The following is a 21182-nucleotide window of genomic DNA, read 5'->3' as shown; positions in this document are numbered from 1 at the left end:
CTGCCCTCTTCATACTGAACATTCCAGGAGGCAGCCGTCTTGGCCAAACCAAGGGAGGACATGAAGACTTGGCTGGCGTGGTGCTAGGTTAAAGCACAGCCCCAGAAAACTTTCAACTTGCATAATAAGCTATTAAAGTAATTACCTCTGTTATAACTGCACATTTCCTGCTCCCTTCCCTAACTAAAAATAGCAGAGCTCTGTGTCCAGCTTGTAAGAGGCTAATAAGAGATTGCTTCAAAAACCAAAAACTTCTGTTTAAGGAGAATAGAAAAGAATAGATCTCTTTAACACATAGCCAGGAGGTTCTGACAGCAAGACAATGGCAAAAACAAGGCCAAGAAGAGGAGAGAGAGTCAAGCTGATGGACGATGCTTCCTTTGCTTCTTCTTCACATTTTAGAATATAAAGGATGGACTTTATTATTTTTTCTTTTTGATTTTTTTTCAATTGGCTGTGGATTTTTCTTCCATCCCACCCACACCTATAGTTCAATACAGAGTTTCCATGTCTACATTCAACACTCACATAGTCGTCATCTATGTATGTAATGAATTCTAATTACATTAGCAAAACACATGTAAGTGCTACACAGAACAAGATAATTTGCTGTTGGAGCTCATGTTAAAATTACTGGGTAAAGTTCCAGGTTCTGTGTTGCATCCAAAGATATCTCAAAATAGCCACACAATATTGATGTTAAGCATTAGAACAGTTTGTTGTGGGGTAGAGAATAACTAAGGGAGACAGTTAAGTGAAGACACACATCTGTGAGGTTTGGCTAACACAAAACAACAATTTCAACTTCACAAGTTATGCATTTCTTTCACCTCATATTTCTGTATCCTTCTAGCTCAGTAGTTTCCAACCTTTGGGCCTCAAGGTGTTTTGGACTTCAACTCTCAGAAATCTCAGCCAGCTTACAAGGTATTAGGAAGTGTGGGAGCTGAAGTCCAAATACCTGGAGACCCAAAGGTTGGGGAACCACTGTTCTAGATAGAAAGTAGAAAAATATATATTTAAATTTTTATTCATCTGAAATAATGCTAGAGCCTGGAAAATTTACCCTTTTGCATTATAACATCCAGAATCAGCATGAGTCATGCTAGTTAGAGGATCCTGGGACATGCACTCTAAAAACATAACTTTTCAAAGCACTCAACGTTTCTTAAATATAACTGACATCCTAAAAATACCACGTACACAAGCACAATTTTGGCAGTGCGTCACAAGGGTATTAATGCTAAAAGAAGGACTAATTAAATGAAAGTCATGGAACCCCATACCAAATTGTATTCTGGTTGTTCCTATATGTGGGAGGTACATATATAGATTTCTCATCTGCGTCCAACTCATTAGTACGGGTCAATTCTGGTTAGTACTTGGATGGGAGACTGCCAACAAATACCAGGTGCTGGGCTATATTTCAGAGAGAGGAACTGGCAAAACTACACTGATTATTCCTTGCCTAAGAAAACCCTATAAAGCCCATGGCACCACCAAAAGTCGATAGGTGACTTGAAGGCACATATATTTAAAATGAAAGGTTGTATGTTCCTCTCACTTCTATTACTTTCTCTGTTCTTGACTACAAATTACTGGTCCTCTTTTTTTCCCCAGTGCTAACAACAATGCAACAAAGCAGTATTAGATCTGACCACTATTGGCATTAAGCAGAATTGTTTATCCCAAAGAATCTGGGAACCCAAACTTGCTGATTAAAAAAATCATCTTTTATGAACTCTAGCACCTAAACAGCAACCCTTCCTGGGTCCCAAAGTTAGAAATGCAAGTTCAGGATCAATAAACAAATTTGGAGCAAGGTTACATGCAATATTCTCTTCTTGGTTTAAGAAAGCAGCAAGCCAGGAAGGAGTGTTTTCCATTACTTCTAAAAAGGTTCTTAAATGATTAACTAACTTTTCAGTACTGACAAGTTGAAATGACATATTAACAAGAATTGCCCTGATAGAAAAAGAGTATATCCTGAAGTAAAATTAATACTAGAGGAGGAGGAGACTGTGTTACGCCCTCTTATAGTCAAATGACATGATTTGATCAAGAGTGCTGTGATAGGACAAAAACAGAGCAAACAATTCTCAAGGTCAGACCTTCATGCATCTGATCAGCAAAGCTGGACATTTTCCACAAACATTTTGCTTATTTTTTTCCAACTTGGAAAGAGATGAGCAATGTGCCTGGGGAATGTTTAGAATTCTGCTTTAATTTGCTTGAGATTTCAATCTATACAATGTAACAGCATTTAAGACACCTAAAACTAATTTGCTCTCAGTAATGATCTCTACGATCTCTGTTTTGGCCTAAATAGCAATCTGCTCAGTTTCATTAAGATTGAAGTAGCAAGGATCTTGGGGATTATTAAGAATGTAAGATTTCACTCAGTTGGGAGAAATGCCTAAATGTGTCCAGGGAGAAGAGAAATTAGATTCCTTTAGGACTAACTGCACAAAGATAAGTTATGGCATAACCCATAACTCAGTTTTCATTTCATTTACAGAATGGAGATGCAGAAGGGTTGCATGATGGAATGGAACATTGAAAACTTCTTCTCCAGTGCTATTGTAATTTGGGAAAAAACATTTTTCAGCATAAAAATCCTGCCCATGGCATGGATCTATACTATAACACATCTTTTACAGCTGCAAAACATACAATTCAAGAGAAAACCACATAGGCCTCAGTATGTGTAGACTGGTACTTGTTTTGAACCCAGGCATAAGAAATCCTTATGCATTAACAACAATTATGGTGCAGTTCCAAAATGATAGGCAAAAGATGAAACCTATAATTATGTAACATGCACATGCAACTGGAATCACAGGAGATTCCTATGTGTGTGAATAGGCTGCTCACACAAGAGCAAAGCATGAAAAGGGGGTTGAGTGTGACCACAATGGATGTCCACACCCTGATCTGTGTCAGTCCTCCCTTGCATTTCTATTTTAAGGGGGTAGATCTAAAGGAAGAATCTGCTCATGCTCACTTGATTATGACTAGAAGCCTCTGCAAAGCTATGTCCATTTTAAGCTATGCATTTTAAATCTACATTCTATTAGTATTGTATTTTAATTGTTGTACTATGTATTTTAAGATGCACGTTTGATGGTAATGGGTTTTATCTGTGTTGTACCCCACCTTGAGCCATGAGGAGAAGTAGGTAACAAATAACATTGGCAATGATAGCAATGTTTATGTAGGGCTAGATGACACAAGCTGGTTGTGAGACTACAGTGCTTCTCTGAGGAATGGTGGAATACATTTACTTGTTACATTTAGGTCTGTAGCCAAAGGGTGGGGGAAGGTTCAGGGGTTCACCCCCCCCCCCCAAAATAAACTTCAGGTTTAAAAAAAACCCTGGTTTACTCATGAATTTTAACTGATTAACGAAATCCCCTTGAGTGTCCATTTAAGTTTATCAGTCTTGAGTGTCCACTGAAGTTTATCGACAGAGCCTGATTCCTAAATTATTTTGTGTTATGGAACTACTCTTCATGATTCACTAAAAGAAATTCAACCCCCCCCCCTCCAAATTTATTTCTTGCTATGGCCCTGTTTATATCCCACAAATACACACACCCCAAAACCACTGCACACCAAGAATATTGTGGCACCAGAGCTATGGTTCCCTCCCTCCTATTTTGTCCCCAAAACAAGAATATGAAGTTAATTGAATGATTAATCCAAGTTTGACTGTAAGTTTGAACACAAGACACAGGTCTATGTTGTAAAGGGACATCATCCACAGTTGTAGGAGACAATGTCAATGTAGTAAGAAAAGTTGACAGATAAGAGAAAAATGCCAGTGGAAAAATAAGATTGGCTTTAAGCATTACATTTGCAGGACAAGCATGATTTTTATGCAATCTGATCAGATATCAATGTGGCAACATATTCAAGTACGCTAGTACTACCTGCCAGAAGGACTAGAAGTATGCTGTGTATCATGCTTAAGGCGACAGTCCCAGGAATATTTGGAAATATGCATCACTGAATTCAACAGATCTTTCTCCTATGGATATGTCTGGAAGGATTGTGCAATATCTCTTACATATAGAGATGGCAATGTTGAAGAAATGATGAAAATTACATCTCAGCAGCTCTAAAAATTCAGCTTGGTGAAAGTGGAGACTCTCATCCTGCAAAAGATCAATGCTATTCAAAGTGGCCAGTATTGACACCTGAGCCATTGCTTGCCAGTTCCTGACAAGCTTCCAGAAAATAATCAAACAGTTTTGCCTAAAGAGAAGACATGTAGTGCTGGTCCCCAGCTCATTGGGAAGTGATAATTGCTGGTCAAGAAGACTTGCTTGCAAGCGCTTGTCTTAGAAATGTCATCACCTTTTTGTCAATTTCTCTGCCCACATTTATTTACTTAGAGATTAACTCCCATGTACAACTCCTGGGCAATCTGTCATGCGGTAAAATCCAGGGAGAGATATATAATGTCCTTTAGCCTTCTGACCACATATAGCAAGACACTCAGGTGAAACAGTAAACCAGAGTAGTGACAATATTTTAGAAGGTCCAAACAGTTCATATAAAAGGAAAACATTCCCTCCTTACCTTCATAAGACTCAACTACTGTCTCCTCATCTAGTTCTGAGGAGCAAGCATGGAAAAGGAAGTGTTTGGGGGAGAGGGAAAAGGAAAGTGGCAAGGAAAATGAAATGGAAGGAGAAGGAGAAGGAAGAAGAGAGAGAGAGAGAGAGAGATTCAGATTAAGTGGATTTATCTTACAAAGTAATTGAAAATGTTATTAGTTGAGGCTGTTAATCTCAATTATTACACATACAAGCCATATAAACCCCCCCATACTTGATTCAAAGGGTTCCAAATGTCTGCTAAATAATATTAATCGGAAATAGTAAGTGTGGAAGGTGTGGCTGGAGTATTATTTGCCCTGGAAAAAGCTGCAAAGGTTAATCATTCTAATTTCCAGTCTTGGATTTGGGCATGGAGATAGTAGCAGTGTAAGGTAATTTGAATCCAACCTGATGCTCTTCTAGACCACTTGAGGAAATAACTTTTTGACAACCTTGTAAAAGTATTGCAAAATTACAAGAAAGTGCAGTTTTCAACTTCAACAATATGAGCAGTGCATTACAGCACAGGGATGACAATTTGAGCACCTTAAATAAAATTGCCATTTAAGATGGACTCTGTAATTCTGATTACACAATTATTATATTTACTAGCTGTGCCTGGCCACGCGTTGCTGTGGTGAAGTATGGTGATATGGGAAATAAAGTATTGAGGAATTGGTGGTAGTGAAGGTAAAGGGTAAAGGTTTTCCCCTGACATTAAGTCCAGTGGTGTCTGACTCTGGGGGTTGGTGCTCATCTCCATTTCTAAGCTGAAGAGCCGGCGTTGTCCGTAGATTCCTCCAAGGTCATGTGGCCGGCATGACTGCATTATATGGCAGTGTGGAGTCAAGATAATCCAGTTCAAAGCAGATAATATAAGATTCTAAATGGGTTATATAGCTGTGTGGAAGGGCCTTGAGTCTGCTGCCATATAATCCAGTGCAAATTAGATAATATGTGGAAGAGGCCTAAGTGAAGCCTAACTCTGCCTGTCCCCTGGGCTGAGTCGGTTGCTAGGAGACCAAGTGTGCGGAGCTTAGCCTTCTAACTGGCAGCAATTGGATAAAAACAATGATTCCTCTTCCTCTAATTAGGACTTTATTTTTCTTTTCTTTTTGTTGTATAAACCTAGAGCCATGGATGATGGGTTGTGTTGTCAAATTTCGAGGTTGGGGGGCCTGTAGTTTTGTTGTTTTGTCCGCTGCCCTGATGCCATCACTCTTTTATATATATAGATTTACCCAACCTTCAAAAACACACTTAGCCTTTAATATAATTTACATGGCCTTCAAATAATCACCATAGCTAGTATTAGCTATGAAAGGGCACCCTGTATATTCTGAGACAGGAAAGTTGTGAAGAGGAAAGGCAAAGAGTCTATGCTTTGGGATCTGCTTTCTTTTTCCACCTCAGTCCTGAAAGCTATCATTAGGATCCAGATCCGAACAGTGGCTGTATTGTAGGACAAGGTGCCTTTGAGCACATGCGTCACTTAGGAATTGGTTGTCACTACCAGAAATGGAGTTCACATACAACCCTTTCATGTGCCTTCCACTCATATTTCCATCCAAGACATCCTAATTAGGGAGTCATCACTATAAAACTACTGATTGTCAGAAACTCTTTTATACCTTCTGCAGAACACCTAGAGAGATATAGTCTTTTGACAACTTCGTTGCAAACAACAATATGATTTGCTCTAACATGTCATGCCCCAAAGACCAAGATATCACCTGCAAAGCCTGAGAGCAACCAATCACACAATGCATTAACCAAGGTTTCTAATGAAGAAAGCTTTTTCTTACCATGGAGTCATTTTAATGACTTTATATGGTATAAAGCACTGTAGCGACATTGGCTGATTATACTCATGAAGACAGGATAATTTGAAATAGACATTTCAGCCTCATTTGGGACTTAGGTTTCTATCTTTTCTAATCTGACTCAATTTTGGTTGGGTTAGCAAATTCATGCTTATGCAAGACTGTGTAGCAAGCTTATATAAACTGACAATGTTGACTTGGCCCCTGAAAACAGTCTTTATGCTGTAAATTTCCTTTACTGGGAACCAACCTCCACTATTCAGCTTTTGAATTTTATTTCATATTTCTAGCTTGTTTGATTTTCAAACATTTATATCTTTTATTCTTATCCTCTGAGAGCCCCAGATCAGCACATAAGGAATACCTCCTTCCAACTTTCCCAAAGCTCCTCTACCTATATACCTTGACCATCAATCACAGAGCCTCATTTCATTTTGGTTTAACCAGATTTATCACTAACAATCTACAGCTCTGTGAAGATTTTTACTGAGTGTAAAAAATATATAAGCTGGTACAGTATAGCATTCAACAGACAAAGCTTGGCTTGGATAACAACTTAGTCACAAACCCAGTATGTAACCTTAGGTAAGATATTCCCTCACAGCCTCTCAGAATCTCAAAGGTAACAAGACAAAATGTATTGCTGAGTAGGGGAATTTGGGAGCTGTAGAATTAAAAGTAACTTTGCCAAATGCCTAGCTATTATACTACCTTCTTTTAAAAAAGTGGAGGATTTTAAAAGAAAGCTTTTATCATCTGATCCAAGTAACTCCATTACTATTTTTCTCTACTTAACAAGATTAAAATAGATTCATATGAAGTGTCCTATAACAGTGTTGGAGAACTATAAAAATAATGTTTACCATTTCATTTTCATGTATGATTTTGTATAACAACAATAATGGGTGTGTCACCATATAGTGACAAATATGAGGCACATAGTTTTGTTCAATTAAAGAAGTGATCTAACACTATTACCAGGTGTCTGGGCTGTAAACCAAGCACATTGACTTATTAACCCCCTTGTAAAGATAAAAGTTTTCAAATGTGTGAGTTTGTATATCTTGGGTTCCAAATGTTGCAGAATTTGAATTGCATTAATAATATTCCAATTGTGTTGCCTGATCATCCAGTTTTGCCACTGAATGCAAACCTCATATAGCCCTGATCTAATTCTAGAACAACTAACTGGGGTTGAGGGTTGTTACTCATCTCCATGTCTAAGCCGAAGAGCTGGTGTTGTCTGTAGACACCTTCAAGGTCATGTGGCCGGAATAACTGCATGGAGCACCCTTATTCCCCCAAAATATTCCATCTGTATTGCAATGATAATAATCTTCTTTGTAGAGTTTTTGTAAGGGGTACAATCAAATTAGATCTCTGAACATCATAAAAACTTTGAACACCATAAAATAGTGCTAGATATTATTGAGAATTGAAGCACTGTATTTCAGACTTTCCATTATTTTCTCCACACACCCATCAAAGTGTTTACAGCAAAGTTATAATACTGTTCTTGGGGCTGGTCCTGCTGACCTTCCAGAAATGTCAGCCATATGTCTGTCTTTTCTTTCTCCATATATAGCATGAGCTTAAGATTTTATGTCAGTAAAGATTTTTGAATAAGACAGACCATCATTCCTTTCCCAGCTATTCCACCAGAGTGAAATTTACTTTTGAAAATGGAAACACCACAGAACCCTAACCCTAGGATAGAGCAAGTTATATATTGGCATTGATAATCTGGAATAAATCTGGAACAGCCTGGGATAGTTAATATGTTGCAGAAGAGCAATGTGGAAGTGAAGCCAAGACGTACATGGGCAAAACATTACAGAAATGAAGAAATCTGATTTTTTTTCATTTAAACATCTATCAGGTTAAACTCTGAAACAGTTTGTCAGAGCAGAATCACATGTAAAGAGTTACAGAAGACAGATACATGATAATCATGGATAAACACACAGACTCAGACATAGTCAAATATTATGCCATGGTTTTCATGTCAACTACATTAACTGTCAGTTAAAGCTAATTGGGCTGACCAGAATTTGAATGTCATAGAGAAGTGATAGATAGTTACAGAAATAAACTTCAGTTTTCTACCTCATAATTAGTTAAGACCTAATAGATGTTGATCAGGTCAAAGTGTTCTGACCTCTGGGAGCTAATTATTGACTCACCTTATTTTTAAAAAGCGAAGGATTTAAAAGAAGGCTTTTACCATCTGACCCAAGTTACTCCATTACTATTTTTCACTACTTTGTCTTCCCTAAAGTATATTATAAGTACATAACCATTATTTATGTAACAATAATAGTTGCATGAGATGCATTCTACTGAAGAAAATGCACTCTAAATAAATAACTAAACAAACAAACAAATAATAAACAGCAAGGCATAGTTACTGAATCAAACAGTCAAAATCTGTATCTACAAAGGTTGTGACACCATTCAGTATTGGATAATGTAATGCATTGAACAAACCAGTGATATTCATCTGCTGGGTCTAAACGTGAACCATTCAATTACGAAACTGAAAAACTGAAACTTGGAAAAAATCAGTGTATCTGTCAAGGAAAAACTCTCAATCCCCTGTAAATTTATCTGAGCCCCACAACATGCAGCTTTGGAAGCACACCAGGATATGCTTTCCCATCAGAGACGATTAGTCATTTATGCAGTTAGTTGTTCTAGAATTAGATCAGGGCTATATGAGGTTTGCATTCAGTGGCAAAACTGGATGATCAGGCAACACAATTGGAATATTATTAATGCAATTCAAATTCTGCAACATTTGGAACCCAAGATATACAAACTCACACATTTGAATCCGATTACTCTTCTTCAAATTTACTTTGATCACATGCATAACATTTACTTTCCCCTAGCATCTGTGTCAAAAAATAATGAGTGGAAATGATTCACACTGGAACACAAAATTCTGGCAAGTTTGGAGCATACATTGGAACACACAGGCAAGAGTATTTCTTCCCTGTTGGACATGGTTTTGACTATTGGAACTCACTAGGTAAAAGGTAAAGGTTTCCCCTGATGTTAAGTTCAGTCGTGTCCGACTCTGGGGGTTGGTGCTCATCTCCATTTCTAAGCTGAAGAGCCGGCATTGTCTGTAGACACCTCCAAGGTCATGTGGCTGGCATGACTGCATGGAACGCCGTTCCCGCCAGAGCGGTACCTATTGATCTACTCACATTTGCATGTTTTTGAACTGCTAGGTTGGCAGAAGCTGGAGGTAACAGCAAGTGCTCACTCCGCTCCCCGGGTTTGAACCTGGGACCTTTCGGTCTGCAAGTTCAGCAGCTCAGGGCTTTAACACACTGAGCCACCAGAGGCTCATTGGAACTCACTAGCAAAAGATTAATAAGAAGGATGAAGCTATGGTACAACTTAAAAAGAGAATGCTTACCTGAATGCTAAGAATATCTGATGCTGTGAGACTGAAGAATATATAACCTATATTTATAGCTACATCTATCTATGATTTGATTTAATATACAGTGGGCCCTTGATATCCACTGGAGTGTGGTTCCAGAACCCCCTATGCATACCAAGGTATAGTAAAATGATAACCCTTATATAAAACAGCTGAATCAGGGTTTGTTTTTAGGAAATGTTTGCAATAGTTTCAAGTTGTGGAAGATTGAATCAGTGGATACAAAATCCATGGATATAAAGGGCTGACTGTAGATACAGATATAACTTAAAGGTCAAAGGTATTTCAGATAGACTCAAAGTCTGAATATATGGTTTATCTTCAAGACTACTGATCGCATTATTGTATCAGTGAGTGCATTCCACCTGGGAAATGGGGTAATGAGCTGGAAAACAACATTTATCACAATATCCAACAACACCCTCCTGTTCCCCTGACTTTTCTGCATCCCTCTCACTTACCTCCTGACTGCTGCAGCAATATTTCTGCTGGATTGTGGGGCTTCAGGCCCAGGGCTGAAAGGGGAGTCTTGGCCAATCCTGGTGGAGAGCGTACTGTTGTCAAAAAGACACATCAAGAGAAATAAATCAGCAAAAACAGAATACGAGAAGACAAATTAAATTTACAGATCACTAAATGCCAGTCTCTCCACTAAATACAAGTTTATGGCAAGAGCTAAACAATATGATAGCTGAACTATATACACGATTGGATAGAAATGCTCAGGGCAGCTTCCTCGCTGAAACTACAGAAATATAACACAAAGTATACCCCCCCCTTCCAGTTACACCTTTGGCTAAAGAACAACTTTTGTCTTCTGGAGAAAAGTTTGAGAAAGCCTCCTTTGCTGTGTGCACCAAAGACGAAAGAAAACATAAACAGTGCTGGAGAGGGTAGGGTCATCTCAACATACCTTTATGACTTCTTAAAAGGCATATGTGGAAATGAACCTTCCCAGTGGAAGGCTCAAATGCTGTGGTTTCGGGGGGCGGGGGGGTGAGCCATCTATGGCGAGCACAAATTCATTGATGTCATGGACTCATGAATGACTATCCTTTGTGTTGTCACTAGGCTAATAAAAAGGGGGAGGGGAGCCAACAGCTTTTGTGGACTTGTATATGTAGCGCCAAGTTATTTCAGGCTGACATCATGTTTTTCCAGCAGGGCAACGCTGATCCTCATTCACGGTAAACCAAACCTCCAGTTCTAAGGGCTATTAAACATCCTTTCATGTTATTCATGCCTTCAGCCCTGACCCAATATCTATCATGTTGAATTAGTTATAAGCATAATAATAATAACTCTAACATACATTAGAACTCTTTAAGGGTAACTATATAACTTCCTCTTCAGTCTCTGGGATGAAAAATGAGCCAGTCCAAAACCTGAATCCCACTGAAATGGAATTAAATGCTTATGTCCCTTGGCAGGACTGAAGCAAATTAAACTTCCTTGCACATAATTGCACAGGGCTGAAATACAGTTGTTGTTTTTTTTACTTTAGTCTTCTTTGTGCAACACCCCCTGGGAAACCATAAGGTGGCTACTTCAATATTTCCACCTTTCTTTTCTAAGTACTAGAAAGAGTTTTATTCAATCCTGTCATACTTCCAGTGGTGTCATAAAGGTCAATTACATCAAGTCACCTAAATTTGTTTTTAAAATGCAGAAATGGGGGAGATTGAAGGGGGAGTCAGGAATAGCAAAGGGAGGAGAAGGAAGAGATTGGTAATGATGAGGGCAGTACAGAACCAAGAGGGTCCAAGGAGAGGGAAGGACTAGATCCCCCAAAGATGTGGGGGACAGCAGGATTCTCAGATATGGCAAAACCCCATCATCCAACATAGATTCTGCTGAGAAGATGGAGCTGCATTGCTGGAGGAGCAATATCTCCAGCTCCTGAGATCCTGGCAGAGAAGTGGGGACACATTTACATGTGCACATATTTTTGACCAAAAATAAAATAAAATAAACAAGATTTTTTTTAATAATTGTGTTGAATGACACCACTGTATAATTCACATTTCCCATAATCTCAGTTTATGAGGATGATAGGGTAGGCATGGGAATGGATACCCAGCAACCTCAAGTTTCCTGTTGATCTGCCCAGAACAGCAACAAAACAGAAATGACCACAACATTCCCATCCAAGTACAAGGATATTTCAAAGACAATCATCATGAGTGGACAATGGCATTGCCTTATGTCAAATATTTGCCACACAGTGGGCATGGCACCTGATAAGATCATGACTGCGGAAATAATACCATGGGCATTTTAAAGTATCAATATTATACATCATATACAAAGACATGGATAGCTATAATTATGACAAGCCCATCAACAACACATTTTCTGAGTGGCATCGAAATATATCAAATGTTTTCCCTAACCAATCTTAAATGAAAATAATTTAGAGGGTAAACATGTATATACACTGAATATATACACACAGTCGGCAGAAATGGATCTGACAGATGATGTACATGTAAGATGTGTTTGAAACAGCAAGTCTCACAAAAACTCTTTCCAATGTGGGTTTTTCCACCTTCAGTACCTCGTTCTACTGGTATCTTTGCAACTGACAGCTCACTTCACCAGCTCCAAACAATCCAGACTTTCTGACTTGAATCTCAAGTTCTTGCCCTACAGATTAGTGGGCGTATGGAGACAAATGCAGTACTATTGACCATTAGGGAAAAATTCAAAGCACTCTCCATGACTTGCATTGCAATCCTCTGACTTATGGCTTCAGATGGGCCTCACGCCAGGCCCACAACAGCAGAAGGATGGACAAAGGAAGGGAGAGGGAGGGAGGCAGGCGCATTAAAGGAAAGCCAGTTACCAAGAACTTAATATTTCATGATAGACCAGTGCCTTAGCTGGTTAGGATTCTTTCCTCAGGGCCAATGAGCAATTGGGAAGCATTCAATTCCACAGGTAAGGCCAGACATTAATCAGCATCTCCAAGAGCAGGCAACACTGGATTTTTGTCTATTGAACTACAGAAATCTTGCAGGATTGCCTGATAGCATCTCTCTTTATGGCTCATTTGGAAATTTTGGGCAGGTGGAGCTCATCTCTCATCTAAGAACCCATAACTCAAAGGCCCCATATATACTGCCCTATAATCAAGTTTCGGAATTCAAATGAACTGCATTGAACTGGATTATATGGCAGTGTAGACTCATATAACCCAGTTCAATGTGGTTCAATCTGCATTATATGAGTCTACACTGGGCTTTACAATGTAGTTCACACTGGATTATATGGCAATGTAAATGGAGCCAAACAACATAGGTTGTTAAATACTTTTGAAAAAAACAGTATTGTAGTTCATGAGAACCAGAAAGAATATGGATGTACAGTAGAGTCTCACTTATCCAAGCTAAATGGGCTGGCAGAAGCTTGGATAAGCGAATATCTTGGATAATAAGGAGGGATTAAGGAAAAGCCTATTAAACATCAAATTAGGTTATGATTTTACAAATTAAGCACCAAAACATCATGTTATGCAACAAATTTGACAGAAAAAGTAGTTCAATACGCGGTAATGTTATGTTGTAATTACTGTATTTACGAATTTAGCACCAAAATATCATGATATATTGAAAACATTGACTACAAAAATGGCTTGGATAATCCAGAAGCTTGGATAAGCGAGGCTTGGATAAGTGAGACTCTACTGTATGTTGTCTTCCACAACATGTGAAGAAATAAAATAACAGTAATCTGTAATGAAGGCTAAATCTCATATACTTGTAGCTAGAGCTTAGGTTTAACTGATTCAGTAGGAATTACTTCTGGAATAAGGTTCTATGTTTCATTGAAATATATAGAATTGGGACTAATTTGTGTCGGGTGTACATGTGCTACTCAAGTTATTTATTACCTACATTTATATTCTACATTTCTTCAAAAGTAGTATACAGACAGTCCCCAAATTATGAAAAAGATGGGATCTGTAGGTTTGTTCTTCTGTTGAATTTGGGGTTTTTTTTAAAGTCAGAACAGGTACTTTTGTAAAATGTCACTTTATACACACACACACACACACACACACACATACACTCACATGCACATACATATATACATACATATACATACACACACACACACACACATACATACATACATACATACACATACACACACACACACACACTCTTTGGATAACATAAAGAAGGGTTAACACCCCTGTGGTCTTTATTTTGCTGTCTGTACCCCTGCTCAGAAGATTTCACTTCACATTCTGTTCCTGTGACAATTGGGTTTTGAAAATTTTGACATGTCATGGAAACAAGGCTTGGTGGTAAAGCTTCAGTGGAGACATCTTTTCCCCATGATAACTCTTCCAAGAGTGAAGTTTCCTTCCTGGGGGTAGATTTCTCTCACTTCCTGTTGTCTCACCCCCATTCTTAACTATGACGTTTGTAAATCAGATGTGTGTAACTTGGGGACTGCCTGTATATGGTTCTCCTCCTTTCCACTTTATCTTCACAATAACTCTGTAATGTTGGTGAGGCTGAAACAGAGGGACTGATTGGCCTAAAGTCTCAGAGTGAATTTATTAATAGGATTTCAATCCAAAATTCTAACAATATTACCATAGTGGCAAAGGTTAGAAATCCTCCTGGATATTTCCCACAGTGACAATGGACTGCACACCAAATATATCATATAATTTAGTCAAATCTTCACTCTGGCTGGATCTACACTGCCATATAATCTAGTTTCTGAATCCAAATTATCTGCTTTGAATTGGATTATAAGGGTCTACACTGGTAGATAATACGGATCCAGAAACTGGATTATATGTCAGTGTAGATGGGGCCTCTGTCAGCCTTGGGAACTGGTATAAATCAGGACAAACTGACAAAATCTGCAGACTTGTAAAGATCAGATATGTTTATGTTTAACCTTAATGATGTGACCTGTATATAACGTTAGAACATTCTATGAAAGAGGCAGCTGTGAAGTTTTGTTATCCCTATTTCTTCAAAGACCAGGTAGAATACTAAGCTGCATGTTACTTGAAATTGCACTAAGGCTATTCAAAAATATGAGGCACACACTTCTGGGAGCACCTGTGATTATTCTAATTTTAAAACTAAGCTATTTTTAAAACCATGGGGTTCTTTTCTCCTAGCAATATTTGCTGTTTCCCATTTGCTCATCGGCCAATAGCCACCTATGTTAACCTTGGCCCAATGAAATATTTGCCGAACTGTTCAAGTCTGAACTGATTATTTTAAAAAACCCACCACCAAGTTATCAAGGATTAGTCCATCAGAGGCATGCTTGACTTGAAGAGCAGAAAGATAGGACATGCAACAGGAAATTAAAGGGAAACTTACCTTGAAGGTCCATTCTAGTAAAAGACAAGAAGCCATCCAAGAAAAGCTTAATTCCATTTGCCACCCAGGTTATGCAAGACGTCGTATGTTGGAAGTATTTCCTCCTAGACCCCTAGCTCTTTCTCAGTTCGTTCCCAAGCAAAGCAAAGAAAAAAGAGAAAATCCCCAAAAAGGAAATCTATTTTTGCCACCTATGGCTTGGGATGGATGTCTCCTTCTCCTCAGATAAAATGGACCTTCACGATGGACCATTCTCAGCCAGTTGAACCATACAAGTAAGGGAACTGCCCTAGCTGAAATGAACAATGGGAGGGATAGTGGCAAAGAAATTAAATCATTCCAAGTGGACCTGTTGGAACACTTTCCTGCCAAAGGAGGCCCTCATGGAGGCAAATTTGTCTACCTTTACAAAGCTTTGTAAAGGTAGATGGACTAGCCGCCCTCCAAATCTCTTCCAAGGGAACATTATTTGAATTAGCCTAAGGTAGCCACTGACCTGGTATAATGGGCAGTTTCATTTTTAAGTTTAAATTGAGTAAGAAGAGGACATTTCCTGGAAATATGTGTTCTTGAATTGTTTGAAAGCTATCCATATGGAAGAATCTATACTTTACATAACTATTGATATCCAGTACTAGGTGAACCCCACTCCTCTTTTGACTATGATAAAGAGGATAGAGTATACCCCTTGAACTTTTCATTTTGGGGTACCAATGTTATGGCTCCTTCCTCCAAAAGGTGGGAGATGCCCTGGTGCATTGCTGTGTTTATGGAAGCCAATAACCTGAGAAATCAGTGTTTTGGTTGTTGGATGAATTTGATCAAGTCACTTTTGCTTATTGTCTTCAATACACATTCATTATATGTGGAAACGGACCACACCTTAAGAAGTGTCAAAGCCTTCCCAACCCCACAATGGGGATAGTCACAAGGTTTGTCTGCTATTGGTAGACTATCTTGGGAGGGGAGAACTAAAGAAGAATTGGAACCTAAACCATGAGGGTTTAAGTGGTCTGATGTCCCTTGAGTGAAAAAAGAGTAAAAAGGTCTTGGACTATTCACCCTGATGTTTTGAATCTTAGAAGGCATAGTCTATTTCTTGACCTTTTTTTAAAAAAAAAACAGTGTGTGGAGACATGATGCAATGGGACAATTTGAGTAGAGGTGAGAGAAGACGGAAAAAAGAAATCAGCAAAGAGTTTAAGGCAGTGGTTCTCAACCTGGGGTCTCCAGATGTTTTTGGCCTACAACTCCCGGAAATCCCAGCCAGCTTATCAGCTGAGGAGGAGGAGCAAGAGATCTATGAGGAAATACTTCTAAAACAACCTTGCCTTATGTTGATGGTAACTGAAATGAACCCTTTTGTGGATGGTTCCTTTTCCACTGGTCTAGAATGTACAGCATTAAACAATAAGTTTATTTCAAAAATTGTGTTTGTTTCATTGCACCTGTAACTACTACATTGTAACTTGGTTGTGAGGGATAGTTCTTGCAGTGTTTAGATCAGATCATTTGATTAGATGTCTGCTGAGGCAAGTACTGCCTGTCCTTGAATAGAGTTCATTGACCCATAGTCTACTTTTTGAGGAGCAACACAACATTTAAATAAATGTTGGCTAGAAACCTACTGGGGAGTTACAAATGTGTAAACTGAGAGTTATGCATCCAAAACTGTTTAGTGTTCATCAATCAGGAGACATTTAGGGACTGTGAAAGTCTTCTAATTCCCACCGATTGTGCAGAAGTCACTGCAACTGATGGAACTCAGGAAACAGATGACTGATGTTCCTATCATCTCCCTATGCGAATGTTCTTTGGTGCAAGGAGGAACTGAAACATGGACTCTGCTTCTTCCTGTTCATAGACAGAGGTAGAAATGTCAGTCAGCTGCTTTCTGGATGAAAGCGATTACATGCGATTCCCTGCTTCTCGGCAAGGGGCTGGACTGGATGGCCCATGAGGTCTCTTCCAACTCTATGATTCTATGCTTCTATGAAAGGAGAATAGAGTCTCATCACTGCAGCAGTTGCCAGCAGGTAAATTGGGATTGGGGAAGTCAGCCTGGAAGGCTTACTGCACAGAGGAAGGGAAAGGGGGTATATCTGTAGTTAGATTAATCACTGGAGAGCCACAAATTAAAGAGCACATGAGATTCTTTTACTCTTGTTTCTCCAAATCTGATGATGGTGATGATAGTTGCCATCTTGGGTATCTTTGGGAAATTGGTTTCTCCTGAAATAGTCAAGCTAACAATTTTTAAAAGCAAATCTGGTGTTGTATTTTGTTTGAGGCCTGTAGGATTAACAGGTATGAACCACAGTAAATATCCTAAAATCATGTCCATGAAGAATAGAAACCATACTTCCCTAATTTAGAGTACGTGCTCATTTGTACATATGCATTGTATAAAATACGGTATTATGCATATACTGTTTTTTTATTTTTTTTCTATTTGTTAACCCCATCTTTATGCCAAATAAGGTTTGCTTTAAAATGGTGCACATCATTAAAAAAGGTAATTTGGACATCATCCAACCTGGTCCTATTTTACAGTTTGGTGATTTTGCCAAAAGAGTGATGCAAACCATAAGGAGAACAAGCCGGCAAAAGGGCCCTCAGTACTATGTGTTGGGGGTGGAAGAAAAGCAGACTTTTCCATGCTAAAAGCTGATACAGCTCACCATCTGTTCTGCATGAGCATGTGTCTTGTTATGTAGGTGTGCATTACTGAAATGCTATTTGAAATGTGTCTTTAAGGTTTGGGTTAATTTTAATTTCCTTCCACCTGGAGAAAACGTCTGCCTCCTGTCTCTCTCTTACTTAGAGACTCAGAGGAAGCCATAGGAAAATTACCTAAAGTAGGGTCTGTGTGCCAAAAGTCAACATTTTAAATACATTTCTTTTGGGATATTCCACCATCAGACTCAGGTGTTGGATTTAATTCAAACCTGATTCAACTTTCTTTTTCATCAGTCTTGGTAAATTTGTGGTATTTTTAAGATGTCAAAGAAAACTGTTGGTGACACTGACATTGTGATATATAGTTTTAAGGACAGGGCATGTGAATACTTTGCAATAATAATAATAATAATAATAATAATAATAATAATAATAATAATGATGATGATGATGATGATGATGATGGCACAATCTATGGAGAATACTCCAGAAAAACCAGACCAAAAGGATTTCTATGCTTTATGCACAAAGGTTTGCTACTATGTTTTAATTGTCAATCAGTGAAGTGTAACGACTAACTTGGGCCATGATTCTACCAGATGCTTTATGGGGCTGGGAATTCATTTAGAGTAATAAATACCAGAAACATTGGTTATATCTTCCCATGTAGAATTTATGCACTGGGCGTCATCACTGTAGGAAATAATATATTTCCTGATTAATGAAGGAAATTAGCTTCTGCTGGGATTTTTAAAAGGGGTTAATAAATCACATTATAAATACATTGCGGAACCCATGCTATACCTGTTAAGGCCTAAATTCAATTGTAAATCCAGCTTCACTAGATCCAATGAATCAATGGGGACTTGTTAATAAGCATATTAGTTGCACTGATTAAATGTGCTTATTCTAGTCAGCATTAAAATTGCATTTAAGTCTATATGTTTTGATGGATGAAAAGAACTTTCTCCCTCCATGATGATATGGTTTATCCAGTTTTTCATACTTAACAGATAAACAAGATTTTGGCTCATTTAGTTATTTTTCCTGTAAATTTAGGAAGATGTTTATTATCTGTAAGTATAATGTTGGACTTGTTTTATCTGAAATAGACCAACACAAATAGTGACCCATAAAGTCAAATGCATCAGACATGTACTGCAATTAAAACCTTAGTCTTGCATTCCCCAGCAGCCAACAAAAACAGGAAAATTATCAAGCCCTCAGTGGCCTATCAGCAGAGCTTTGAGACTGGGAAATTGTAGCCGCAATAGTAACATTTTCAAGTAGCCATTGCATAGGGTGAGTTTCATTCAATTTGGCAGGTCTACAATGTGCAACCTTTCTCTTTCTTGACTGTCAAACCTTTCTGGAAAGCAATGGATATTTGTGGCCTTTGAGTAAAGAAAAACAAAGTTCAAGTAACAACATAGGGCCATATTGTTATGTTTTATGCTAACATTCAAAACTGTGGTTCCTCTCTTACATCCTCCTCCACATATACAAGAGTTGGAAAAAGTTGCTGTTTGTTGTTATTGTGAAGTAATGCAAACTTAACAGTGGCATCATGAGGAGACTGTGATAGACAGAGATGAAAAGTGATGAGAGAGGAGCCAGGAGTGGCAGGTGGAGAGGAAAGAGAAAATGGGGTTGTGATCAAAATGGTGGTGGGTGTTGGAAAGCTGACAATGGTCTGACTGGCTGCCTCTAAGGCTGGCTTTGCCAAAGCCACCCGCCAACCCCCAGCCAACTCCCATCCCCTTGCCCAAGTGAACCGAACTTACACAGATTACTGTAAGGGGTTTGTGGTGAGACAGGGAAGGCAGGGGTTGGGGGAGAGGTCTCACCACCACTGGAAGGTGGACTGCTTGGAGGAGTCCCCTGCATCTCTTCAAAAGCCTCTTTGTAGCTGTGCAGATGGGGCTATGAAAGAGAAAAGAGAAAAGCAAGAGCAGAATCAGTGGTAAGAACCCAGCATTGTACACTTCCAGCCTATTCATGCACATCCTTTACAAACTGTGCAGTAGGGATCCCTGCTTCCTTTTTTCCAGATGTTCTTCCACCTGATATGGCTGAAAATGGCTTGGTCTCTTTTCTTATTTTAAAAACAACAACAACAACAACAACAACACTTCTACTTTAATCTGAAAGAACATTCTAGTGCAGTCAATGTCTTCTGCCCCCCAAGCTGGCAGTAGTAGGGAAGAAAGAGTGATGGCTCTTTCCAGGCCAAGCAATGTAGGTTCTTTTAACATCTATGCCATTATTTATTACATTGGAAATTAGGGGAGCAACAACAAGAAGGAATTAACCTTTAAAGGGTATTTGGAAAGGCTCCCCCCAATACTTAGGTGCTCACTCCCATTTTACTGTCAAGTCAAATGCTTCTTCATCCAACAACATGGCCTTTTTTATCCAGTTTCAAGCACTTTCTGCCCGGACTTTTCTGCATGTACTTAGTATGGTCAAGAAAAATTAAAAGCTGAAAAGAAATTACCTCCTTGGGTCTTCCTCCAGGGTTGGCAGAGATGGTGCTAACCACCTCTGGTGAGACACAATGAACTGGAGAGCGAACGGTGGGACTTCGGGGTGAACTTGGGTCCTGAGGACTGTTCTCATACTGGCCTTCACTGGTTGTGCGTCTTCGGACAGGGGCTTCTGTTTCTTCTGGTGACTTCTCCCGTGGTGACTGTACTCCTGAAAGTTCAATTACCAAATGTCAGAAAGGGGGATCTCCATCACAATGTGAGTCTTAATACATATACTGTACAGATCGGGGGCTAATATTCAGATCTTTAGGCTGTGTCCTGGGAGATGAAGGAAAGAAAGAGGCAGTGGATAAAATAATGGCTTAACAAGGAAGAAAATAGACATCCTATTTTCTACCAGCAGATCATAAGAAAAATCAGCAAATAACAACTCAGAATGGCCCTAGTCTGGTTCATACATTTGAAAAGCACACATACAAAGTTCTTGTACTGCCACAGCCACATGGGGCATAAAACATAGAAGGAGGAAATGATCCTGAGATGGTGCATCCACTTGAGGAAGAGTGATCATATGAGCAGAATTTCTGAAAGGCCAGGCATTGATTAATATTCCACATCTTACTTTTCTTTATGTCTGTGGCCAGGGGCCGCTCTGTATGTGAGACTTTTGAACACTCGAACCTTGGTTCAGATGGCATGTACTTTGAACAGACAAATTTGATGGTCTCCTTGCTTAATTACTAGTTACCTTTCATTCATGATGTTGCCATGTATCC

The 21182-nt window shown here is 38.9% G+C and overlaps 1 protein-coding gene across 14 annotated transcripts in view; it reads right to left on the bottom strand.

Annotated features, from left to right (window-relative positions):
• tns1 (tensin 1) overlaps window positions 1-21182 on the bottom strand; it is a 432533-nt gene that overhangs the window by 31306 nt on the left and 380045 nt on the right. For 8 of the 14 annotated variants that reach the window (XM_008110407.3, XM_008110418.3, XM_008110456.3 and 5 more), the window contains 4 exons: window positions 20415-20614; window positions 19702-19840; window positions 10343-10435; window positions 4585-4620 (listed from right to left, as the gene is read on the bottom strand). In XM_008110407.3, the coding sequence (XP_008108614.2) occupies window positions 4585-4620; window positions 10343-10435; window positions 19702-19840; window positions 20415-20614 (468 nt within the window). The remainder of the gene's footprint in view (window positions 1-4584; window positions 4621-10342; window positions 10436-19701; window positions 19841-20414; window positions 20615-21182) is intronic. The other 6 variants (XM_016994212.2, XM_062967328.1, XM_008110469.3 and 3 more) reach the window with 3 other exon arrangements.

Source organism: Anolis carolinensis, chromosome 1, assembly GCF_035594765.1.
Source record: "Anolis carolinensis isolate JA03-04 chromosome 1, rAnoCar3.1.pri, whole genome shotgun sequence".
In the NCBI taxonomy this organism is placed as follows: Eukaryota; Metazoa; Chordata; class Lepidosauria; order Squamata; family Dactyloidae; genus Anolis; species Anolis carolinensis.
The sequence above is the reverse complement of the archived record's forward strand: the minus strand, read 5'-3'. Positions and strand labels throughout refer to the sequence as shown.